This window comes from Primulina eburnea, chromosome 11, assembly GCF_022965805.1.
Source record: "Primulina eburnea isolate SZY01 chromosome 11, ASM2296580v1, whole genome shotgun sequence".
In the NCBI taxonomy this organism is placed as follows: Eukaryota; Viridiplantae; Streptophyta; class Magnoliopsida; order Lamiales; family Gesneriaceae; genus Primulina; species Primulina eburnea.
In genome coordinates, this window is record NC_133111.1 from 36,670,459 (window position 1) to 36,692,690 (window position 22,232).

Sequence of the window (22,232 nt, forward strand, 5' to 3'; positions counted from 1 at the left end):
TCATAACATCCTTGGGCCTGTGTTCTTTGTTTACTGTCAATTGTAGCCCTTTGAGCTTAAAAGTTAATTGAGATGCTTACTTTTTCTTCGTGCACCTATTTCATATATCATTTTGATTGAAAATTGCATGTGACTAGTTTTTATGAGATGATTAATGGATTGACGGTAATCTAGAACTTGTTTGAGCACTTTTTGAGGCGAAATACGGATAGTATGTGACATAGGAATGATTTAGGCGATCTTTGAAACCGTTGAGCCTTCGAGCCTACCAAATGAACACGGAATATCCCTAGTGTCCCATTTTGAGCTTACTAAAAATCAAGTGGTGTGTGTCAATGACATACAATTAGCCCCCACTTGTATCTATTCTACATCCCACAACAACTACCTAATGAAGCCTATACACTTATTTTCCTACCTGATTTTGAGAGAAATAAATTCATTGGTGGTGTAGTGATTCAAAAGCTACTTGAAAAGAAAAAGAAAAATTGAAGTGAGCAAAGAGGGAGTTGAAAATAGACAAAAAGAAAGAGAAAAAGTTCAATCAAAGAAAATATAAGGGAGATGAAGGATATGAATGAAAAGAAAACAATAAGTGGATGGTGAATAAAAAAAAATGAAAAAAGAGTGAAATTGATGAAGAGTTGATTATTTCTCTCAAATTTTGAATTCCATACCTTTTATTGTAGCCGTGAGCCGTGGCCTAACGTTACAAGCTTACAAGACCTATTAACCTTGTCACATTTATCCAATATACTAGTGGAGAAAAGTTGTTCAAGTTAAGCCTATGGATACCTGAAAAACATAATCATCAAGTGTAGACTTTGATCACTTGCTTGCAAGCATCTCGTTGTGTGATTTCATCTTTGGTATAATTTCGTTGAATATTCATTGAGCCAGTTAATCACCAATAAAGTCCTATGTGATCTATGAATGTGAATTTGGATTTTAATGAAATGTGAGTTGAACTAAACTGAGGATTTCTCGATTCTGTAAGGCGAATGGGCATTATTACTCTATCTGAGCATTCGATGGGGTAAACGAACATTGACATACACACACACACATGACTCTTGGGAAATCGTGAATTACATTAAATGGATAAAATCTGAGGCCAATATCACTTCTTGCGAATCCATGACTGTTAAGAGTTTCTTTACTTGTTAATGGACTTCCTGTTTTTATCTTATTTTGCTCGGGACTAGCAAAAGTTCAAGTTTGGGGGGTTTGATAAGTGCAGGATTTGCACTTAATTTACATTTAAATCCATTTTGAATTATGCTTGTTTCGAACAGAATTATGCGTTTTTGTTTTGTTTATGTTGTCATTTCAGGAATGGAGAAAATAACGAACACGAAGCCAAGTGGACCAAGAAACGCACGACCACGAGTACATCACCGAACAGATGTGTGCGCGCGGCCGCGCCATTTCACGCGCAGGCGCGCGTACACCCATAATGGAGCATGACCAGAGAGGCGCGCGCCACCGCGCAGGATCTCGCGCTACCGCGCGTGCATGGAAGCAAGAGATCGACAGAAGCTTGCGCGCGGCCGCGCGAGATGTCGCGCACCCGCGCGCACAGAAGCAGCAGGAAACCCGAGAGGAACGCGCGGTCGCGCCAACTCTCGCGCACCCGCGCGCACACACGCATGGGCCAAACACAGTAGATCGCGCGCCACAGCGCGAGATCACGCGCAGACCCGCGCGCACAAGCAAGGCCAGACACAGCAACTCGCGCGCCACCGCGCGCGCGCCGCAGCCAGAATAGGTATAAAAGCGCGATCGCTAGGTCAGAAAAGAGGAGCAGCCGTGGAGAGAAATCACACGAGAATACACCATCTTGGAAGGAAAAGAGGCGAGAAACGGAGCGCATACACGAGACGAAGATTCAGAGGGCGTAGAACAGTCACAAATACGAAGAACGACAGATCTGGGAACAGAGACGACACTTCGGATTTGTTATCTTTTCCTTTGTTTCTTTATTCTATTGTGTATCGATGCCTAGAATTACAAATATGTCTTGGGTTCTCTTGGATTTCGTGATGAACTAAACTTCCAGTCTAGAGAATGACGTAACTCTGTTGAAACGATGATTTGACACCATTGTTTATTTGATTGAATTCCGCTTTCGTTTAATTGTGTTCTCTGTGTTTACTGCACTGCAATTTACTGGCCATAAATTGTTGTTGTTTGATTAATCTTATAACTCGGGAGAGGGACTAGGATTATAGATCATTAGAGACACATCGTTAAATGTTTATAGCGTTCAGAAGGCGTATAACTTTAGCGAGGCTTAGTAAGAACATTGTTTGCATTTATCTATGAAACGTAGATTCTAATTAGGAATAATTGAATCGAAGTTGATAGATACACTTTATTCGTCACTTGGGAAAGGGAGAATAAAACAATCTAAGTGTTCTTGGCCATTAATTGATTGGAATTCAGGAATATAAATTAAACTGTGAATGATTATCGTGGAAACTTTGTGAAATCATTTCTCTAGATATTTTCTCTCATTATTATCTCTCAATTCGGTGACTTAATTAATTCATTGTTTTCAGTTAATTATTTCAAACAAACCAACCGTTTATTCAATCTCTCTAAATAAAGTTGAGACTATTTTAATTACAAGAATTGATATACCATTTTACGCACACTCCTCGTGGGATTGATATCTGTACTCTAACCAGTACTAAAACTTGACACCGTACACTTGCGGTAGGAAAACGCGCAACAAAATTCACAATTCAACTTATATATTTATAGTAGTAATAGATTATTTAAATTTTTTTCTCTATAAAAATTTTGAGTGACTTAAGTTTCAGCGGAGGTAGATGTAAGTAGTATTCTAAAAAGCCCGCTTAAGCGCATTAAAGCTCGACAAAAACGTCCCACTTCGAAGAAAACGGAAAAAAGCGGTTAAACTGTAGTTTACTGAATTAAGCGTAATTAAGACGTCTAATTAAGTATGCTTAAGCACAATTAATCGCATCTATTTATATTTAAATTTTTTATTTTGAATGTATGTTTTTTTATTTTAAAATAATAAATTAGGTTTATAATTTATATGTTTATTTTTAAATTTTAATTATGATTAGGCATTTCCGATAATGATTTGACAAATATTTAGCATTTTTAATGTGGTTTAGTTCTAGAAAACAAATAAAGATTGTAATTTTCAGATTTTTATGCTTTTATAAAGATGTGAATTAATGCATCAACTTAAATTATCATATTTATGTATTATTTTATCTATTTATTGGTTTGAGATAAACAATTACACTAAAGATAAAAAACGATTTTTCACGCTTAAGCTTGTGCTAATCTCGCTTAAGCTCGAAAAGCTTGGAGTTCGACATCCGCGCTTCGGGGCGTTTCACGTTTTTTAGAACCTTGGATGTAAGAAAGGTAAATATAAAATTTAATATTTTATGTCATTCAAATTGTTATTAGATAACTTTATTTTTTATACAATTAGATATAATGAGCAAATGTCCTATTTTTTCTAGCCTTAGGTCAATTTGTCCAAAAAAAATCATTCACTTTTCTAGAAAATCTGATATTTGTTCAATAATTTTTAAAATTTCTCTGATTTTTTTTTAAAAAAAAAGACAAAGGAAAGAAAAAAGACCAAATTTCATTTGGTCATTATTTGTGAAAACTTTAAATTTTAAATAATTTTGGTAAAACCTCATCCATTCTCCCCAAACTTTCTTCGAATTCAATCCACCACTCTCAGCATCAAGAAGCAAATATGAAAGAAACGAATTTCCCTCTGGCAATTCGTCTCTCCCTCGCATTTTTGCTTCTCTTCCCCTCCCTTTCATCCCAATCCCCGGAACCCACGCCATGGCCTCCGCAATTCCACTCGATTCTCGTTATAAACAGCAGCAAAGGCCTCCTCCAAGTCACGGATCTTTGGTACGACTGGCCCAATGGGCGCAATTTCAACATAATCCAGCACCAGCTCGGGAAAAAGCTATACGATTTGGAATGGGATAATGGGACCTCTTATTACTACACATTGGATGAGAATCAGGAGTGCAGCACAAAGCATTTCCCGGTCGGGATTCTCCGGCCGGATTGGCTCGATGCGGCGGAGTATGTTGGGCAGGTGGTTAAGGATGGATTCCTGTGTAATGTGTGGAAGAAGGTCGATTTTATCACCTATTATGAGGATGTTGCCACCAAGAGACCTGTTTACTGGGCTTTTTTCACGGGTAAACATTCAAATCTTTAATATATTATTATTATTATCATTATTATCATTATTATAAAAGTTTGAATTTTTATTATTTTTTAATTGAATTGTCCTCATATCTTATATTTATCTTTAGGTATCGTTATAAGTATTTTGTTATTTGCTTTAATTACATCTCGAGTTTCGATGTTGAGTATTTTTATTATGAGTGAGTCTCATATGAGACCGTCTCACGAATCATAATATGTGAGACGGGTCAACCCTACTCATATTCACAATAAAAAGTAATACTCTTAGCATAAAAAGTAATACTTTTTTATGTTGACCCAAATAAGAGATCCGTCTCACAAATATAACCCGTGAGACCGTCTCACACAAACTTTTGCCTTTTATTATATCTATTGCTTTGAAACTTGGAAGCTTTCTTCCTTCGATTATGTTAAAACACAATCAGATTTAAATAATATGTGCTTTCGATTTACATCTTTTAACTTAAATAAATTTTTGTAGACAATTATCATTATTTTCGTTCTTATATGAAAGTGCTGAGCTTTTTTTTTTAATCAAATGAGTTAATATACTAAAGAAATCAAATTAGTGTTAATCTAATGTATATTGTTTTGATTGATCTATGTATAATTTAACGTGCGTTGTTCAGTTTTTATTCATCTACTTTTTATTTGTTGAGTACATATATTTTTATATTAATAATGATAGATTTAACTTTTTTTTTTTTTTATAAAAATTGAATCAAGAAGTTGCTTTCGAATGTATTAGATATGTCATATTTATCATAAATAATAAATCTATCCTTAATATATATGTATTCCTGTCATTTTAGTTTGTTTATTTTGTTAAAATGTTTAGAAATTCAATCTTTACAGTGTGTTTGGCAATCCTATTTTTACTGTTTGGCAAGATGTTTAAAATAAAAGGATTCGGATTTGCTTAGGATTTCTTGGGATTTCATGGGATTTCATCAAGCATATCCAAATCCCATCAAATTTGATAAGATTTGGTGGGATTTGGATTTTAAAAACATAAAATTACTTTTTTATCCAACACATCATTCTCCACCAAAAGTTTCTAAGGGTAGTTTAGTAAAATTTTAAAATTCCAAATTCGAATCCTTTTTTCTCCAAACAAGAAATGGATTTGTAAATACCATTTTTAAATTTTAAACCAAACACCAAATGGAATTTCAAATACTTGAATTTCCAAATCCAATTCCAAATCAAATTCCAAATCCCACAAAATCCTCTCAAATCCTGGTTGCCAAACACACTGTTAGTTTTCATTTCGAGTAAATTGAAAATATGATGTTATTTAACTTAAAACATAGTCAAGGTAAATTATTTATAAAAAAAATTTCGATTTTCATAATTATCTGATCATAATGATTCATATTACTTCATTCCACGATGTTTTTAATTGACACACTTAATTTGCAGTAAATTTTTTTAAAATCATATTTTAATTTCATTCGGATATGTTATATTTATCGACAAAAATTGGCTTGGTTTTTTATGCAATCACAATACATGTTTTTCTTTTATTTATTCTCATAACGTAGATATGTTTGACCATTTTTTTCCTATTTTATAACAATTTTATATAATGATTCAAGTAATTTAAATCAGTTTTTTTTTTCAATCAATACAGATTCATCAATGTGATGTTGTATTGTTTCTTATTTTTTGAACAATTAAATTTTATATAACATGTATTTAAATTGTTTTTTCCCCGAGATTTAATATGTAAAATTGTTTAATTTATCTTCAATTATCACTGTGCTAAGTTGATATTATTTAAAAAAAAACTATATACGACTCTTATAATTTCTATATGTTTTAACTTCTTATTTTTTCAAATCATAGTTTTTCTTTTTGATTAAAAAAAATGTATATATAATTAGTATCATTTATTATCATCAAATAATTCTGCGTTAAATATTGAGTTGTCAATTGATTGATTTTATAATAAATGTGGAAAAAATGTTATGTATTTCCAAAAAATAAAAATTATGGTTATTTTTTGTGTCTTAATTCCCTTAATTCCTTTCTTTTTTCCACTCATTTTATTTTGAAATATGATTGTAAATCAAAATTCCAACTCATGAATAATTGGAGTATGACATCGAAGTAAATGTCATTTCTTAAAATAGAAACTATATAAGTAAAAAAAATTAATTTATATTTTAGATTTGCTATATAGATATTGTTCATCTTTTTCACTATTTATTATTTATATTTAGACATTATAAAATGGACTTCTATAATCTGATTTTAAATAATTGATTCGTCTGTTTTGTTTATGATGATTTGTTATTTATTCATTGAAATTTTTATTATTTTGAAACATAATTATCGAACACATTTAAAAGAAAAACTTAAATTATCATTATTTGATTTAGAATGCTGCATAACCTAAAATATAAGCAAAACATAGATAAGTTCTGATATTGTATTTTTTCATTTGTCTAATGAAAGAATAATAATCTGGAAATATCAGATTTTTTGGTGGAATATATAAATACGTTGAGAAATGAAATAAATGAAAACAATGTGAGAGGTGAAAATTTATTTTAAGTATGGGTTTAGTTCATTGGCAGGAAAAATATATGTTTAAACATAAAGAAAACCTCAGAGAACGAAACAAGAAACATCACAAGTTTCATTTCAAATTAGACCAATTAGTTACTTTGAACAATGATTTGTTGTCAATGGTGGTGAAAGATGTAGAAAACGGGAGAAAATAAAATGAAGTAAGATTCGAAGTGTGAACTACTCGAAGAAACAAAATAAGAAGGTCATACGAAAAAATAAAGCAAGTACCAAAGAGATTATTAATCAACATCAAATTTGATGATGAAAAAAATGAAAATCAAATATAATGATGAGATTGCTAAATTTATTAGAACAAAGAAGTAGGAAAAATAGAAAATAGATAAAAAAAAAAATGATTTAACAATCAAATAAGGAGAAAATCTCACATGACTATTAACTCTCCATGTTTTAAAATTTTGAGCTCAACACAACCCTGAAAACACTTATGAGCAAATATATGTGTGCTCAAGATTTGAAAACACGAGAAGTTAATAGATAGTATTTTTTCCATAAGAGGTTTTAAATAATCTTGATATTTCACTGAGTAATTAATATATGCAATTAATCTTTTTTATCAACGGATTTTTTTGCATTCGATTAAAAAATTTTGATTTCGCCCCAGAGATTTATGAAATGCAGGCATGGTGGCTCATGTAATCACATTTGAGGTTGGAAAAATACTTGAAGATCCCAATTGGCAGGCTCCAGTCTATTGTTTTAAGGAAAACAGTAGCGTGGCTCGATCGCCATTTGACTATTGGAGTTTGATGAGACAAATCCTCCCAAGTGTTCCTCTTGCGATTTGATTTTGGGTGTATTTCCGCAACTAGATGGATGGAAGATGGGTAATAAAGTGAGTATTTATTGACTGATAAACAACTTACTTTGTTTGTTTCATACTATGAGTATCCAAATTTATCATTACCCGTCGTCGACGATGGATTGTTTGATATGTAGCTTGCATCACAATAGAGAGTATTATTTAATCATGGAAAACCCACTAAATTTATTCGCTTATCTTGTGATCTTTGTCGTTAAGAGAGAAATTTAAGTATTATCACTTGATTACAATTTGAATCATGGAAAAAAAGAAAGAAAAAAAGAAGAAGATTAGCGATACTGCTTGGTCGAAGATATCGGTAGGTGGAGTTGACATAGAAGTAATAAGCCTATTAATACCATAGCTCCAAGTCCAACTGCAAAGGGCAATGCCTGCCTGCATTATACACATAATATAAAGTTGCTGTCTTATTTTTATCAAACCAAAATTATTGGATGAATTATTTTAAACTTTCAAATATATAGTAAAATATAAAATAATATTAACTACATTTGTGAGATCGAAAATTCACGATTATACGATGAACATATTGGATACATTTCTTTTTTCGACTGTCTTAGATATATAGTGCAGTTTCTATATTCATAAGTATTTTTCTCTACATATTTGAGACGAACATGCAAACTGCAAAGATCTATGTAATTGAACAAAGATATATGATATATGCATATAAGATATCTTCATTCTAATTAATTTGATTAGTGCAAAAATATCATTCATCTATGGGGTGTATCATACCAGTTACCTGGACAAGAGTACTTATCAGGCCATTTCTCGAAAGGAGTCTTATCACTATAAATATAGCTGCATCACAATGTAAACCAAATCAAGAATCATTATCGTTGGTGTTAGGGCCGGACCTTCTACGAGGCTAAGGAGGCCATTGACTCAAGGTTCGATCCTGGAGGGAGTCCAACATCTATATTTTGAGTTGGTGGCCTACCGAAAAGGAAAAAAATTGGTCTAATGTTAAATAAAAAAGATTAATTTGAATATTTTTTTAGTTTATAATTGAACAAACTCGATATTTTCTTCAAGTTCGGCTTGAATAATTTAAACAATATCAAGAGACTTTGGGGTATTTGTTGAGTTTGGATAAGTTAAAGAGTTAGTCATTTAACTAGCTTGTGTAGTACTTACTGTATAAAACTTCGACAATTTTTTAATATGCTACAATGTTTGTGTAAAATCCAAGATTTTTGCATAATAATGATAATATTTTGTAATTTAATGGTACTAAGATTTGCACAATCTTCGGGTATCTATATCATTATAAGATGTAAGATTTGCAAGATTATCTAAAATTAGTGAATAATTATATCGTGTACAATATTTTTGAACTCAAACTTTAAGATAATATGTGTATATATTTTGAACTTGGGATAAATAAATAGATCATGATCTAAGATATTAAATAAGAAATTTTTGATATATAAATTCAAAGTTTGAAAGATTATACCAGATAAAGATCTAAGATTTGAGATGATATAGATTATATCAGATAAAGATATAAGATAAGAGATAATACATATATATATGGATATTTGGATAAAGATAATGATAGATAGTATATGATAATTATCTTAGATTTAAAATTTAATTCAAAGGTTTAAATGAGGAGATAACATATGATATGGATCACATCCAACCCTCTATAAATAGGAGAAGCTCTCATTCAGAATTTACACCTCAAATTTTCGAGTTTCCTCTCCAAAATTTCGAAATTCTCTATCCAAAAATTCTGCACGAGTAATCAAAATTCTGATCAAGTTCAGAAATTCGTTTCTCTCGCTCGATTTATCGGAATCCGATCTCCACCGTTCAGAATGTGCTTCCATATGTTTCGACAAACATATCCAAATTTCGGCCAAATCCAATGGTTAATTTTTTTTTATGGGCTTCGCAAGAAAACTGCCCCGATTCTAGGCGGGAAACAATATACCTACGATTTTTTGTCCATAAGTATCAAACGACTTCTAAACCCGATCACCACCATTCATAATTTATTTGACATACTTTTGAACATACTATGAAAATATGAGTATGATCCAACGGTTCGATAAGGCGCAATGAATTTTTCAAGACGGCTGATTTTTCGAGCGATGGTGCTGTGGCGTTTTCGAAGTGTCGGTTACATGATTCTTCTATGATTTTCGAATTCTTTGTGTTTTTCTTCGAGGATTAAGGTAAGTGGGCATGTTTTAAATGTTGAATTTTCGAGTTATGCATTTCGTTTTTATGAAAATTCAGTAGAACGCAAATTCTTTTTCTACCCCTTCTGGTTACGATGTATGGCATGAGTAATGTTTTGACACTGTGAGAATTCAACTTGATATGGTTAGGAATCTCAACCATGAAGTACCCTTACGCGGTAAGGGATATAACCACTATACGGCATCGCCCCCTTAGAGGAGTAAAAATTAGGGACTGATATCAGTAAATCATTGAAAGTAGATGAATCTCAGTGTCGGTCAATGTTATGCATGTGATATGAATGATGTTATGCAAGTCATGTGTTTCGAAATTTTTGCATTTTGTTTTATTGTGCTCGATACGCCCACACTTGCTTAGTATTTCCCAAAATACTCACACCTTACTCTACCCTCCCCAGATAAATCAGAAAAAGAAATAGGGAAAAAAGAATCGGACACCAGTTTTTGGACTGATAGTGGACGCATGAAGATTTTTAATTAAGAATATGTTCTAGTGAGTTTTTAATTCAAGTTGTAAACGCTTCCACAAATTTTTATCGTTTTCAGAGTTACTGTTGTAAAGATGATTCCATTTTTATGATATTTATGATAAAAACTGGTTTTGGTTTATACTGTACTACGAGACTGGTTGTTTTCGTTTGTGTGATTGATAAACAATGCCGATGTCAACTAACCCCGGTCTCGAGGCGTGACAGTTTGAAAAAAAACTGAATAATTTATTTTCAAATAAATATATTACCTATAAGATATTTTTCAATCATACCAGTTTTAGTTGTTTAAGCATAAATAAACTTATTGAAGTTGAAATTAATAAATATTTATCTTCGATAAATAATATCACAAGATAAATGAGCTAGTTATATTGTTGATTAACAAAAACATGATCTGAAAACTAGATTATACAAATTTTGTTGTGAATAGTAGAGAATATAGAGAAGAGAGAATGATTTTTGTGTACTTTATTCATCATTGGAGACCTCTATTTATAGAGTAGATTTACAGAACTTGAATAGGTAACAATATCAATAATCATCTATAATATCTTTTCTATAACACTCCCCCTTAGATGATTATCGACTCATTAAATTACTTCTAAGAGATGTGGGAGTTCAAATGTTGCCTCGTTAAAACCTTGTCAGTAAAAACCCAATGGGAAAACCTGAACGAAGGAAAAAGAGTACAACAATAGATACTCCCCTGATCTCAATCATCTGAGATCCTTCAACTGATGCATCCCTATCTTGTGCACCAATTTCTTGAATGTTGAAGTTGGTAATGCCTTTGTAAATAAGTCAGCTACATTGTCGCTTGAGCGAATTTGATGGACGTCAATATCACCATTTTCTTGAAGCTCATGTGTATAGAAAAACTTTGGTGAAATATGCTTTGTTCTATCACCTTTGATGTAGCCTCCTTTTAACTGCGCAATGCAAGCAGTATTATCTTCGAATATTACTGTTGGGTCATCTTTGGCTGTTGGGAGTCCACATGATTCTTGAATATGTTGTGTCATAGATCTCAACCACACACACTCCCGACTTGCTTCATGCATTGCAATGATCTCAGAGTGATTTGAAGATGTCGCTGTTAAGGATTGCTTCACCGACTTCCATGATATAGCAGTGTCTCCTCGTGTAAACACATAACCTGTCTGGGATTTAGCTTTATGTGGATCAGAAAGATATCCTGCATCTGCATATCCGACTAAAGGAGACTTTGATTTTGTCGAATAAAATAATCCCATATCAATTGTACCTCGAAGGTAACGAAATATGTGTTTTACACCATTCCAGTGTCTTCGGGTTGGACATGAGTTATATCTCGCTAAAAGATTAACAGAAAATGATATATCTGGGCGAGTACAATTTGCGAGATATGACAGTGCACCAATGGCACTTAGATATGGTACTTCTGGACCAACGATTTCTTCTCCATTTTCAGGTGGTCGAAAAGGATCTTTGTTAGCATCAAGTGATCGAACATACATGGGTGATGCTAATGGGTGTGCCTTGTCCATGTAAAAGCGCTTTAATATTTTTTCTGTATATGATGATTGATGAACAAATATTCCCTCTTGCAAATGTTCGATTTGCAATCCGAGACAAAATTTTTTCTTTCCTAAATCTTTCATCTCAAACTCATTTTTCAAGTAATTGGCAGTTTTAGTAAGCTCTTCTGGAGTGCCAATAAGATTTAGATCATCAACATATACTGCCACAATTGCAAAACCCTCATCTGTTCTTTTTATAAAAGCGCATGGACAAATAGCATTATTTGTGTATCCTTCTTTTAACAAATATTCACTAAGACGATTGTACCACATGCGACCAGATTGCTTTAATCCATATAAGGATTTATGCAGTTTTATTGATAACATAGCCTTGGGTGCTTCACCACTTTCATATATATATCACTATCAAGTGAACCATAAAGATAAGCAGTTACAACATCCATAAGTCGCATATCAAGAGTTTCTGATACTGCTAAACTGATTAGGAATCGAAAAGTAGTGGCATCCATCACAGGTGAATATGTTTCCTCATAGTCAATTCCAGGTCTCTGCGAGAAACCTTGGGCTACGAGTCGGGCCTTGTATCTTACAATTTCACCATTTTCATTCCTCTTTCGTACAAAAACCCATCTGTATCCTACTGGGATTACATTTTCAGGTGTTCGTACTACAGGTCCAAACACTTTATGTTTTTCTAGTGAGTCTAATTCAGTTTGTATGGCCTTCTTCCATTTTGGCCAATCATCTCTTTGTTGACAATCCTTAACGGATTGTGGTTCTAGGTCTTCATCATGTATGATGTCAAGGGCGACATTTAGGGCAAAGACAGTGTCAACAATCGTGTTATTTCGATCCCACAATTTTCGAGATGATATATAATTTATTGAAATCTCATTATTTTCATGAGAATTTGATTCTTCAGGAATAATATTATCCAAGTTTGGTTCATGGATCTCTCTTACTATATCATCCAAGATTTCTTCTTCGGGAGCTTTTGAATTTTCTTTCTCTTGTACCTTTCTTTTTCGAGGTACAATATCCTTTGAACCAATTGGTCGACCACGCTTCTGGCGTATTTTAGATTCATTTGCAGGTTGAATAATAGCTGGTCCTACGGGGACATCAATTTTGACAGGGGTATTCTCTGCATGTATATGTGACTTTGTCACATTCTTTGTATTAACAAAAGCATCGGGCAATTGATTTGCAATTCTTTGCAGGTGAATGATTCTTTCAACTTCTTGCTTGCATTGATTATTTCGAGGATCATAATGAGATAGTGTTTTCTCATTCCAACAAATCTTTTGTTGTTCTTCGGGACATAACTTTATTTCCCCTAGATTTGGAAATTCCAATTCATCGAAGTGGCAATCTGCAAATCTCGCAGTAAACAAATCTCCTGTTAAAGGTTCCAAAAATCTAATAATAGATGGTGAATCATATCCCACATAAATCCCAAGTCTACGTTGTGGGCCCATTTTGGTTCGCTGTGTAGGTGGGAGAGGGACTTGTACTGCACAACCAAATACTCGAAGGTGAGAAACATCAGGCTCTCGACCATAAGCAAGTTGTAAGGGTGAGTATTGGTGATAATTAGTTGGCCTTATACGAATCAATGATGCAGCATGTAATATGGCATGTCCCCACACATATGATGGAAGTTTGGTTCTCATCAATAATGGTCTAGCAATTAATTGCAAACGCTTAATGAATGACTCTGCTAAGCCATTTTGTGTATGGACATGAGCAACCGAATGCTCAACTGAAATCCCTATTGACATACAATAGTCATTAAATGTCTGCGATTTAAATTCAGCAGCATTATCAAGACGAATTGTCTTGATTGAGTGATCTGGGAATTGAGCTCGTAATTTAATAATTTGCGCAAGTAATCTAGCAAAAGCTATATTTCGAGTTGAAAGTAAACTAACATGTGACCATCTAGTAGACGCATCAATCAATACCATGAAGTATCGAAATGGTCCACATGGTGGGTGTATAGGCCCACAAATATCCCCATGAATTCTCTCCAAGAAGGTTGGGATTTCAACATCAATCTTTGTAGGGGAAGGTCTTATAATTAGTTTGCCTTGTGAACAAGCTACACATGGATAATCATTGTGTAAAAGAATCTTCTGGTTCTTTAGAGGGTGTACATGTGAGTTAATTATTATTATGCGCATCATTGTTGCCCCAAGGTGACCAAGTCGATCATGCCATAATTTGAAGCTCTGTTGGTCAACAAACTTCTGGTTTGTGACAATGTTTGCTTCGACTGTTTTTATTGTTGTAAAATACATTCCAGAAGGGAGTGCACATAATTTTTCTTTTATCTGCTTCTGGCCAGATATAATAGATGTTATGCAAAGTATTCGAAATTATTTTCATTTAATGTTTCAATATGGTATCCATTTCGGCGGATGTCTCTAAAGCTAAGCAAATTTCTACTGGATTTGCTTGCATATAGGGCATTTTTAATATATAGGCTTGTATTATTTGGTAAAATAATTTTTGCCTTTCCATAACCTTCAATAATTTTTGATGCACCCGATATTGTTGTAACATTATTTTCAGCTAATGTTAACTCCAAAAAATACCTTTTATTTTGAAGAATGGTATGTGTTGTACCACTATCCACTAAGCATTCATCCTGACATTCCATCGTTAATATAAAATAAAAATATAATTCAATAAGATAAATTCAATAAATAATGTGTAAAGCTTTCAAATGAAATATTTTATTGAATAATGAAAACATTTATTGAATAACAAAATAAACCTCCATGACAAATCTTAAACATGAACTGAACATCAAAATAAAAACGAGACCACGATAACCTATTAAACAATAGAAATTCAAAGTAGGAACAAGACCAATGAAAGTAATTACTTATTATTTTCTAACACACCACCACCAATCAAATTATCTATATTTCCATCTGGATCAGCAAAGAAATCAGAGACGTCCAAGTGAGTTATATCAATTGGATCATCATTGTCCACAAAATTTATCTCCATTTTTCCATTTTCCTTGATTGATTTTTGGTATAGATCCACAAGATGTTTTGCCGTACGACAGGTACGAGACCAATGCCCTTCCATTCCACATCTATAACATTTTTCTTCATATACTTTGGAACTCTTCTCCTTTGCTTCTTCATTATTGGAATTCCACTGCTGGTGGCTTGTTTTATGTTTCTTTCCATTTTGTTGCTGATAGTATCTTCTTTGGCCACGCCCACGCCCACGCCCACGCCCACGTCCACGTCCACGTCCACTTTCATTGTTATGATTTTTAGTGGAATTAGCATTCACTTCAGGAAATGCAATTTCATATTCTTCAGGAAATGTAGTTCCATTTGCTTCAGGAAATGGTGTGGATCCAGTTGGGCGCATTTGGTGGTTTTTCATGAGCAGCTCATTGTTTTGTTCAGCAAATAGTAAGCATGAGATGAGTTCAGAGTACCTTTGAAATCCACGTTCACGATATTGATGCTGCAGGAGCACGTTTGATGCATGAAAAGTGGAGAATGTTTTTTCTAACATGTCTTGATCAGCGACTTTCTCTCCACAAAGTATCAGTGTGGAACTAGTCTTGAATAATGCAGAGTTATAGTCACTTACGGACTTAAAATCTTGTAACCGTAGGTGCATCCATTCATATCGGGCTCTTGGGAGAATTACAGTTCGTTGATGGTCAAATCTTTCTTTTAGATTTTTCCAAAGCTCTCGTGGCTCTTTCACAGTGAGATATTCGACTTTCAACCCATCATTGAGGTGATGACGGAGAAAAATAAGTGTCTTTGCACGGTCCTGCTGGGACATTTCATTTCCTTCTTTTATTGTATCTCCTAAATTCATAGAGATAAGGTGGACCTCGGCATCCAAAATCCATGATAAATAATTTTTTCCAGTCAAGTCAAGTGCTTCAAATTCAAGTTTGGTGATGTTCGCCATTGCAACTTAAAAAAAAAAGAAAAAATTATATAATTAGAATCATGACATAAATAGAGTAAAATTGCATTACTATTATTGAAAATAAATATTATAACAAATTATGCATGTTACTACTTTTACTATGCAATTTTGAAATTTTGTTATTCTATTTGTTAAACTAACATCGATGCAGGTGTACATTGAGATGTGCTCAATTAATAATTTATGTATCTATTACAAATTGCACTAATTACAAATTGTAGCATTATAAACTAAAGAAAATAAAACTCTTTTACGCACAATTATTCTAAATACGTAAAACAAATATCACAGAATCCTGCCCAACTTCGTAAACAAGCCATATATTTCTTGAAAAGGAAAAAAAAAAAAAATCCAACACTTTGGACTTAAAGAAATTATAAGAAAATTTATGTCTTAAAAAAATTACTCCCACACCTAGAATTTCACAGTTCAAGAACTGCAATACCAATAATTTGTTTAGATATACAAAATCCAAGTAAATTTCAAATGAACTTTATACAAATTTAAATAATTTCAATAGCATCGGGGATGGATTTAAAATACATAGAAGATGAGATAACTTGAAATCAATCTATTAAATCGTTCTAAGATAAAATCATCAATTCAAAAATCGTTAATCAAAATCAAATTTATCCATTCAAACACAATAAAAAAATATTTTCGGATCCTCAATCGAAAATCTAAAACTCTTTTTTTTTTTTTTATTCTATAATGTCGATTAATTTATCATTTCAAAATGCTTCTAAAATGTTGATCCTTTATCTAAGTTGAAACATTAAAATTTTGTACCATAAATTAAAGCCAATTAAATATTTTTTTTTTTTTTGGTCTAATTGATATCAAATATAGTATTGTGATTGACTCAAAAATTATCATAGAACTAGTAAATACTAGTATTCACACAAAATTTTAGCGACTAGTTAAATCATCAAAATCCAAATAATATAAATCTTAAACAACAATACATTTATAATCAATATTCTTCAAGAATATTGTCGAAACATATGATAGTTATCTAAATTCTTTAGGAATACGATAACATTATATTTTATATCAATATTATTCATAGATATTGATAGATCTTTATGATTTTAGATCAAGATTCTTCGGGAATATTGATAAATCTTATTCATTAATATTTTATTCATAGATCTATCAATATCTTCAACATAAAGTCGTGTTGTGCTACTTCAGGAGCATCAACATAAAATTAAAAGTTGTGCTTCTTCAGGAGCATCAATATAAATCTATAATTTGTGCTATTTCGGGAGCATCAATATTAAATCTAAATATTGTGCTTCTTCAAGAGCATTCATACAAGAATAAGAATAAATTATTTATAAATTTTACCTTGAAGATCACTCGTGCTGATAACGTGTTGTGAATAGTAGAGAATATAGAGAAGAGAGAATGATTTTTGTGTACTTTATTCATCATTGGAGACCTCTATTTATAGAGTAGATTTACAGAACTTGAATAGGTAACAATATCAATAATCATCTATAATATCTTTTCTATAACAAATTTGATATATATTATTTTTCTATAAAAGAGCTAGATCAGTATTATGCAATTATTTCAAATATTTATTTACTTGTTTTTTATGTAATATATTGTTTTTGGTATATTTATGTATTATTTATTGTATTTATTATTTTCTAACTGAATTATTGCATTATTTATTATAATCAGATGACATGTTTTAAATTTTCACTTCGAGCTCGATTGAACACAGGTACGGCTCGAAGTATAATATTTGTTTTGTTTGGTAAATAAAGTTTTGAGGTTTGGTGGTGAGAAGAGAAGAGCGTGGCTGCCACAAATCCAACACCCCACCGACCTTCCCCTTTCACCAGAAGTCTCTATTTTCTTCGCGAACTTAAACAATTGATTATATCCATCATACACACCCAAGCAGCGTCCCCTTGTTCCTTAGACGGCATTCCCCAAAAACAGGGCCGATCCTAACAATATTTGGGCAAGAGTTTAACTTTTAAAAAGAGACATCTGAATCATAATTTGTGTTTATATTTTTTTTAGTTCCATAGAAAATTTTCAAATTAAATCAATACGTCAAAGACAATATAAAAAACTAAAGGAATAAAAATATCAAACATGTCTAAAATGATCACTAAAAAACAGCCCGCCTAACAGTTTTAGAGCTAAAAATACTAATCAAGTCTGTATAATCAAGTTGTTCAGTAATTTCTTTCTCAATCGATAACATAGCCAATCCATTCAATTTTTCTTGTGATATGATTGATCGGAGAAAAGTTTTAATGAGCTTTATCTTTGAGAAACTTCGCTCTGCACTTGTTACTGTGACCGGGATAGTCAACAAGATTTTATAAGCAATATGAGCATTTGAAAGCCGGATAAGTATTACGTCCACCAAAATTTCAGCCAAAAAACGTAGATTATAGATACCGTATAAAGCCCTAAAGAAAGTAAAAAACTACAATAAAAAGTTAGAAGCCCGAACAAAGCAAATACAAGAAAATAGACTTACAGATCCTCACGGGTCTTTCAATCAAACCTAAAGACAACGCAACGACTGGAGTCGATTAAGGCTTGTCTGCAGATGAATATTGAGGAAGATTGGGGAATAAATCGATAACAGGCTAAGCAAGTTCCATTTAATTAATACTTGGTTTAAGACTATCTAGTAACTAGTATTATATATAATAATTTTTTTAAAAAAAATTTTGACCCCAAAAAAAAGATGGGCCTAAGACATTGGACTCATTTGCCTCATAATAGGCACGGTCGTGCCCAAAAACTTCACATTAAAGAAAAGACACGTAACAACTAACCGTGGTTATTCAAGATAAAGTGTAAAATAAAAGAACAAGAGGAATGCTCGAACTGATCATACCGTAGCAGTCCAGTACCACATTGTGTAATTGCATTAAAATATTAAGTGAGGCTAGTTCTTAGGATGCACTGTATCAGGGAAACAAGAAGAAGGTGGTAAGGTTAGTAGGGCTGAAATTTACTGATATGGTTCTGAAAACATTAGGCTCATATCTCTACATGCAATTTATGAAAAACTAAGGGTATGTACTGTTGGTCCCACGTGCAGAATTTGAGATAATAAAAACCCGAAAATAAAGAATAAACTGGACACCGAGATTTACGTGGAAAACCCCTAAAATTATTAGGGTAATAACCACGGGCAAGATGAAAAGAATTTCCACTATAATATTTTGTGGTGTACAACTCATTCACTGTGTTTCCAAAGAGAACACGCACTCTCTTAATACAGGAGAACAAATACCTCACAAATATTATAGAACTAAGCACTTAAATGCTTATAAGATGAGAGAAAACTCGAAGAAGGGATGATTTCAGAATGAAGGGGGGAGCTCTATTTATAGAGCCTCTTGACCGTGTGAACACGCGTTTTATACGCGTAAAACAATTCCGTTTCAAATTTGCCTTCGGCCAACCACATGTTTTAAAACATGCAAAACATTTCGTCCCCACCTTATTTAATTTTTGCCTGACTATTCTTGCCGACATTTCTCCCACTTGGAGATTTGATTGAGAATCCAACACATCTCCACACATCCTTTCAATCTTGCCATTCCCTACTGCTTACGTTTCCGCTAGACCACTTGAGAATCTACACCACTCAAACTTATCAGTGTTTACTGGCTTGGTCAGAAAATCAGCTATGTTTTCTTTCGTATGGATCTTCTGCATATCCACGCTTCCTTCTTCTACTACTTCTCGTACAAAGTGAAATTGTACTCCAATGTGTTTCGTCCTGGAATGAAAGGCTGGATTCCTTGCGATGTGGAAGGCACTCTGACTGTCACAAAACAAAGGAACATTCTCTTGTTTGTGTCCGATCTCCTCCAATAACCTTTTAATCCATATTGCCTCCTTGCAAGCTTGAGTAGCTGCTATATATTCTGCCTCTGTTGTAGATAACGCCACAACTGTTTGCAGTTTTGAAACCCAGCTTACTGCTCCTCCTGAAAGTGTAAACACATAACCAGTAGTTGATTTTCTCTTATCAGGATCACCTGCATAATCTGAATCGACATAGCCCCTGAGTGTAAAATCCGATCCTCCATAACATAATGCAGCATTCGAGGTACCCTTAATGTATCTAAGGATCCTCTTAACAGTGCTCCAATGCTCTCATCCAAGATTCGCCGTATACCGACTAACTGCTCCCACTGCTTGAGCAATTTCTGGTCTTGTACATATCATGGCAAACATCAAACTTCCCACTGCTGATGCATACGGTACTCGAGACATCTCCATCCTCTCTGCTTCACTGCTAGGACACATCTCGGAGGATAACTTGAAGTTAACAGGAAGAGGGGTCGATATTGGCTTACTATCTTGCATGTTGAAGCGTTGCAAGACTTTCTTCAAATAATTTTTCTGGGAAAGCCAAATCTTTCTGTTACTTCTGTCTCGGTGAACTTGCATCCCTAGAATCTTGTTTGCTGGTCCCAAGTCCTTCATATCAAATTCCCTAGCCAACTGTGCCTTCAATCCTTGGACCTGACCTTTGTTGGGGCCTGCTACCAACATGTCGTCTACATACAATAGCAAAATGATATAATCATCACCAGACCTCTTGAAATACGTACAAGGGTCTGCACTCAGTCTGTTGTATCCAAGGCTCATGATATAGGAATCAAATGTCTTGTACCAACACCTCGACGCCTGTTTGAGACCGTACAGAGATTTCTTCAACCTGCAAACCAAGTTCTCTTTGCCTATTTCCGCAAAACCTTCTGGATGGAGCATATAGATTTCTTCTTCAAGATCTCCATGAAGAAATGTTGTTTTCACATCTAGCTGTTCTAGATGTAGGTCAAACACCGCACACAATGCCAGCACCACTCTGATTGTTGTAAGCCGAACCACAGGAGAAAATATCTCATTGAAGTCAATGCCTTCTTTCTGAGCATATCCTTTTACCACCAACCTAGCACGATACCGCTCCACTTGGTTATTGCCATCACCCTTGATCTTATAGACCCATCTGTTTCCAATGGCTTTCCTCCCTCGTGGTAGTGTAACAAGATCCCAAGTTTTATTTCTGTCTAATGCCTCCAACTCTTCTTGCATTGCTATCATCTACAAGGATACATCCGAGCTTTGAGTAGCCTCGTGGAAACTCGATGGCTCACCATCCTCTGATAATAGACAATATGCAATGTTGCTTTCAGTGACATAATCTGAAAGCCAACCTGGTGGTCTTCTGTCTCGAGTTGACTGCCTCACATTGGAAATCTCAGACTCAACATGTTCTTGTTCTTCATGCTCTGGTACTGCTTCACAAGAAACTTGACCTTCGTCTGTCTTATTTTCCACCTGAAAAATAGTAGTTTCTGAATTCGGTGTGCATTTCTCTCCCTTTACTTTATCTTCCTCGAAGATAACATCCCTGCTGATGACAAGCTTGTGAACAGTAGGATCCCACAAGCGAAACTCCTTTACTCCATCAGCATATCCCAAGAAGATACATTTTCTGGATTTTGAATCCAACTTTGATCTTTCTTGCTCATTGTACAGAACGTACACCGGACTTCCAAATGTATGCAAATGAGAATAATCTGTCGGCTTCCCATTCCACATCTCCATCGGAGTCTTCAGATCAATCGCCACTGAAGGAGAACGATTGATAATATAACAAGCGGTTTTGACTGCTTCCGCCCAAAATGACTTTTCTAGACCCACAGTCCTCAACATAGCTCTTGTTCTGTCCAACAAGGTCCTGTTCATCCGTTCCGCCACTCCATTCTGTTGAGGTGTGTAAGCCGTCGTGAATTGTCTTTTGATGCCCTCATGTTGACAATATGCATCAAATTCATCACTGGTATATTCTCCTCCATTGTCAGTCCTCAGACACTTGATTTTCTTTTCTGAATCAAGTTCAACACGCGCTTTGAAATCTTTGAAGACCTGGAAAACATCTGATTTCTTCTTGATTGGATACACCCAACATCTCCTAGAGAAATCATCAATGAACGAGACAAAGTATCTCCCTCCTCCTAGGGATACGACCGGTACTTGCCAAACATCCGAATGAATCAGCTCCAATATGCTTTTGCTCCTGGCAGTAGAAGTGCCAAACTTTAATCTGTGTTGTTTACTGGTAACACAGTGCTCACAAAAAGGTAGTGACACTTTTGTAAGTCCCGGCAGCAGCTTCCGTTCTGAGAGAATTTTCAAACCCCGTTCTGACATATGCCCGAGCTTTCTATGCCATAACACTGTTAATTCTTCTCCTGAACCAATTGATGCAACAACTAGTTCTGTCTCTTTGTGTGTTTCTCCCAAAAGTACATACAGATTTGCAGCAACATTTTCCGCCTTCATAACCACAAGCGCGCCCTTCACAATTTTCATGATC

At 33.9% G+C, this 22,232-nt stretch overlaps 1 protein-coding gene across 1 annotated transcript; it reads left to right on the plus strand.

Annotated features, from left to right (window-relative positions):
* The first annotated feature begins 3,674 nt into the window (after positions 1-3,674).
* On the plus strand, positions 3,675-7,757 carry LOC140805703 (uncharacterized protein At4g14100-like). Its single transcript, XM_073161982.1, has 2 exons — positions 3,675-4,220; positions 7,447-7,757. The coding sequence occupies exons 1-2, from the start codon at positions 3,755-3,757 to the stop codon at positions 7,611-7,613; spliced, it is 633 nt and encodes a 210-aa protein (XP_073018083.1). The 5' UTR covers positions 3,675-3,754; the 3' UTR covers positions 7,614-7,757.
* The last annotated feature ends 14,475 nt before the right edge of the window (positions 7,758-22,232 follow it).

Bases quoted from the DNA above. Each gene is read 5' to 3' on its own strand.
- LOC140805703 (XM_073161982.1), top strand. From the start codon at position 3,755: ATGAAAGAAACGAATTTCCCTCTGGCAATTCGTCTCTCCCTCGCATTT. The intron at 4,221-7,446 runs GTAAACATTCAA...TATGAAATGCAG, and splicing joins TTACTGGGCTTTTTTCACGG to GCATGGTGGCTCATGTAATC.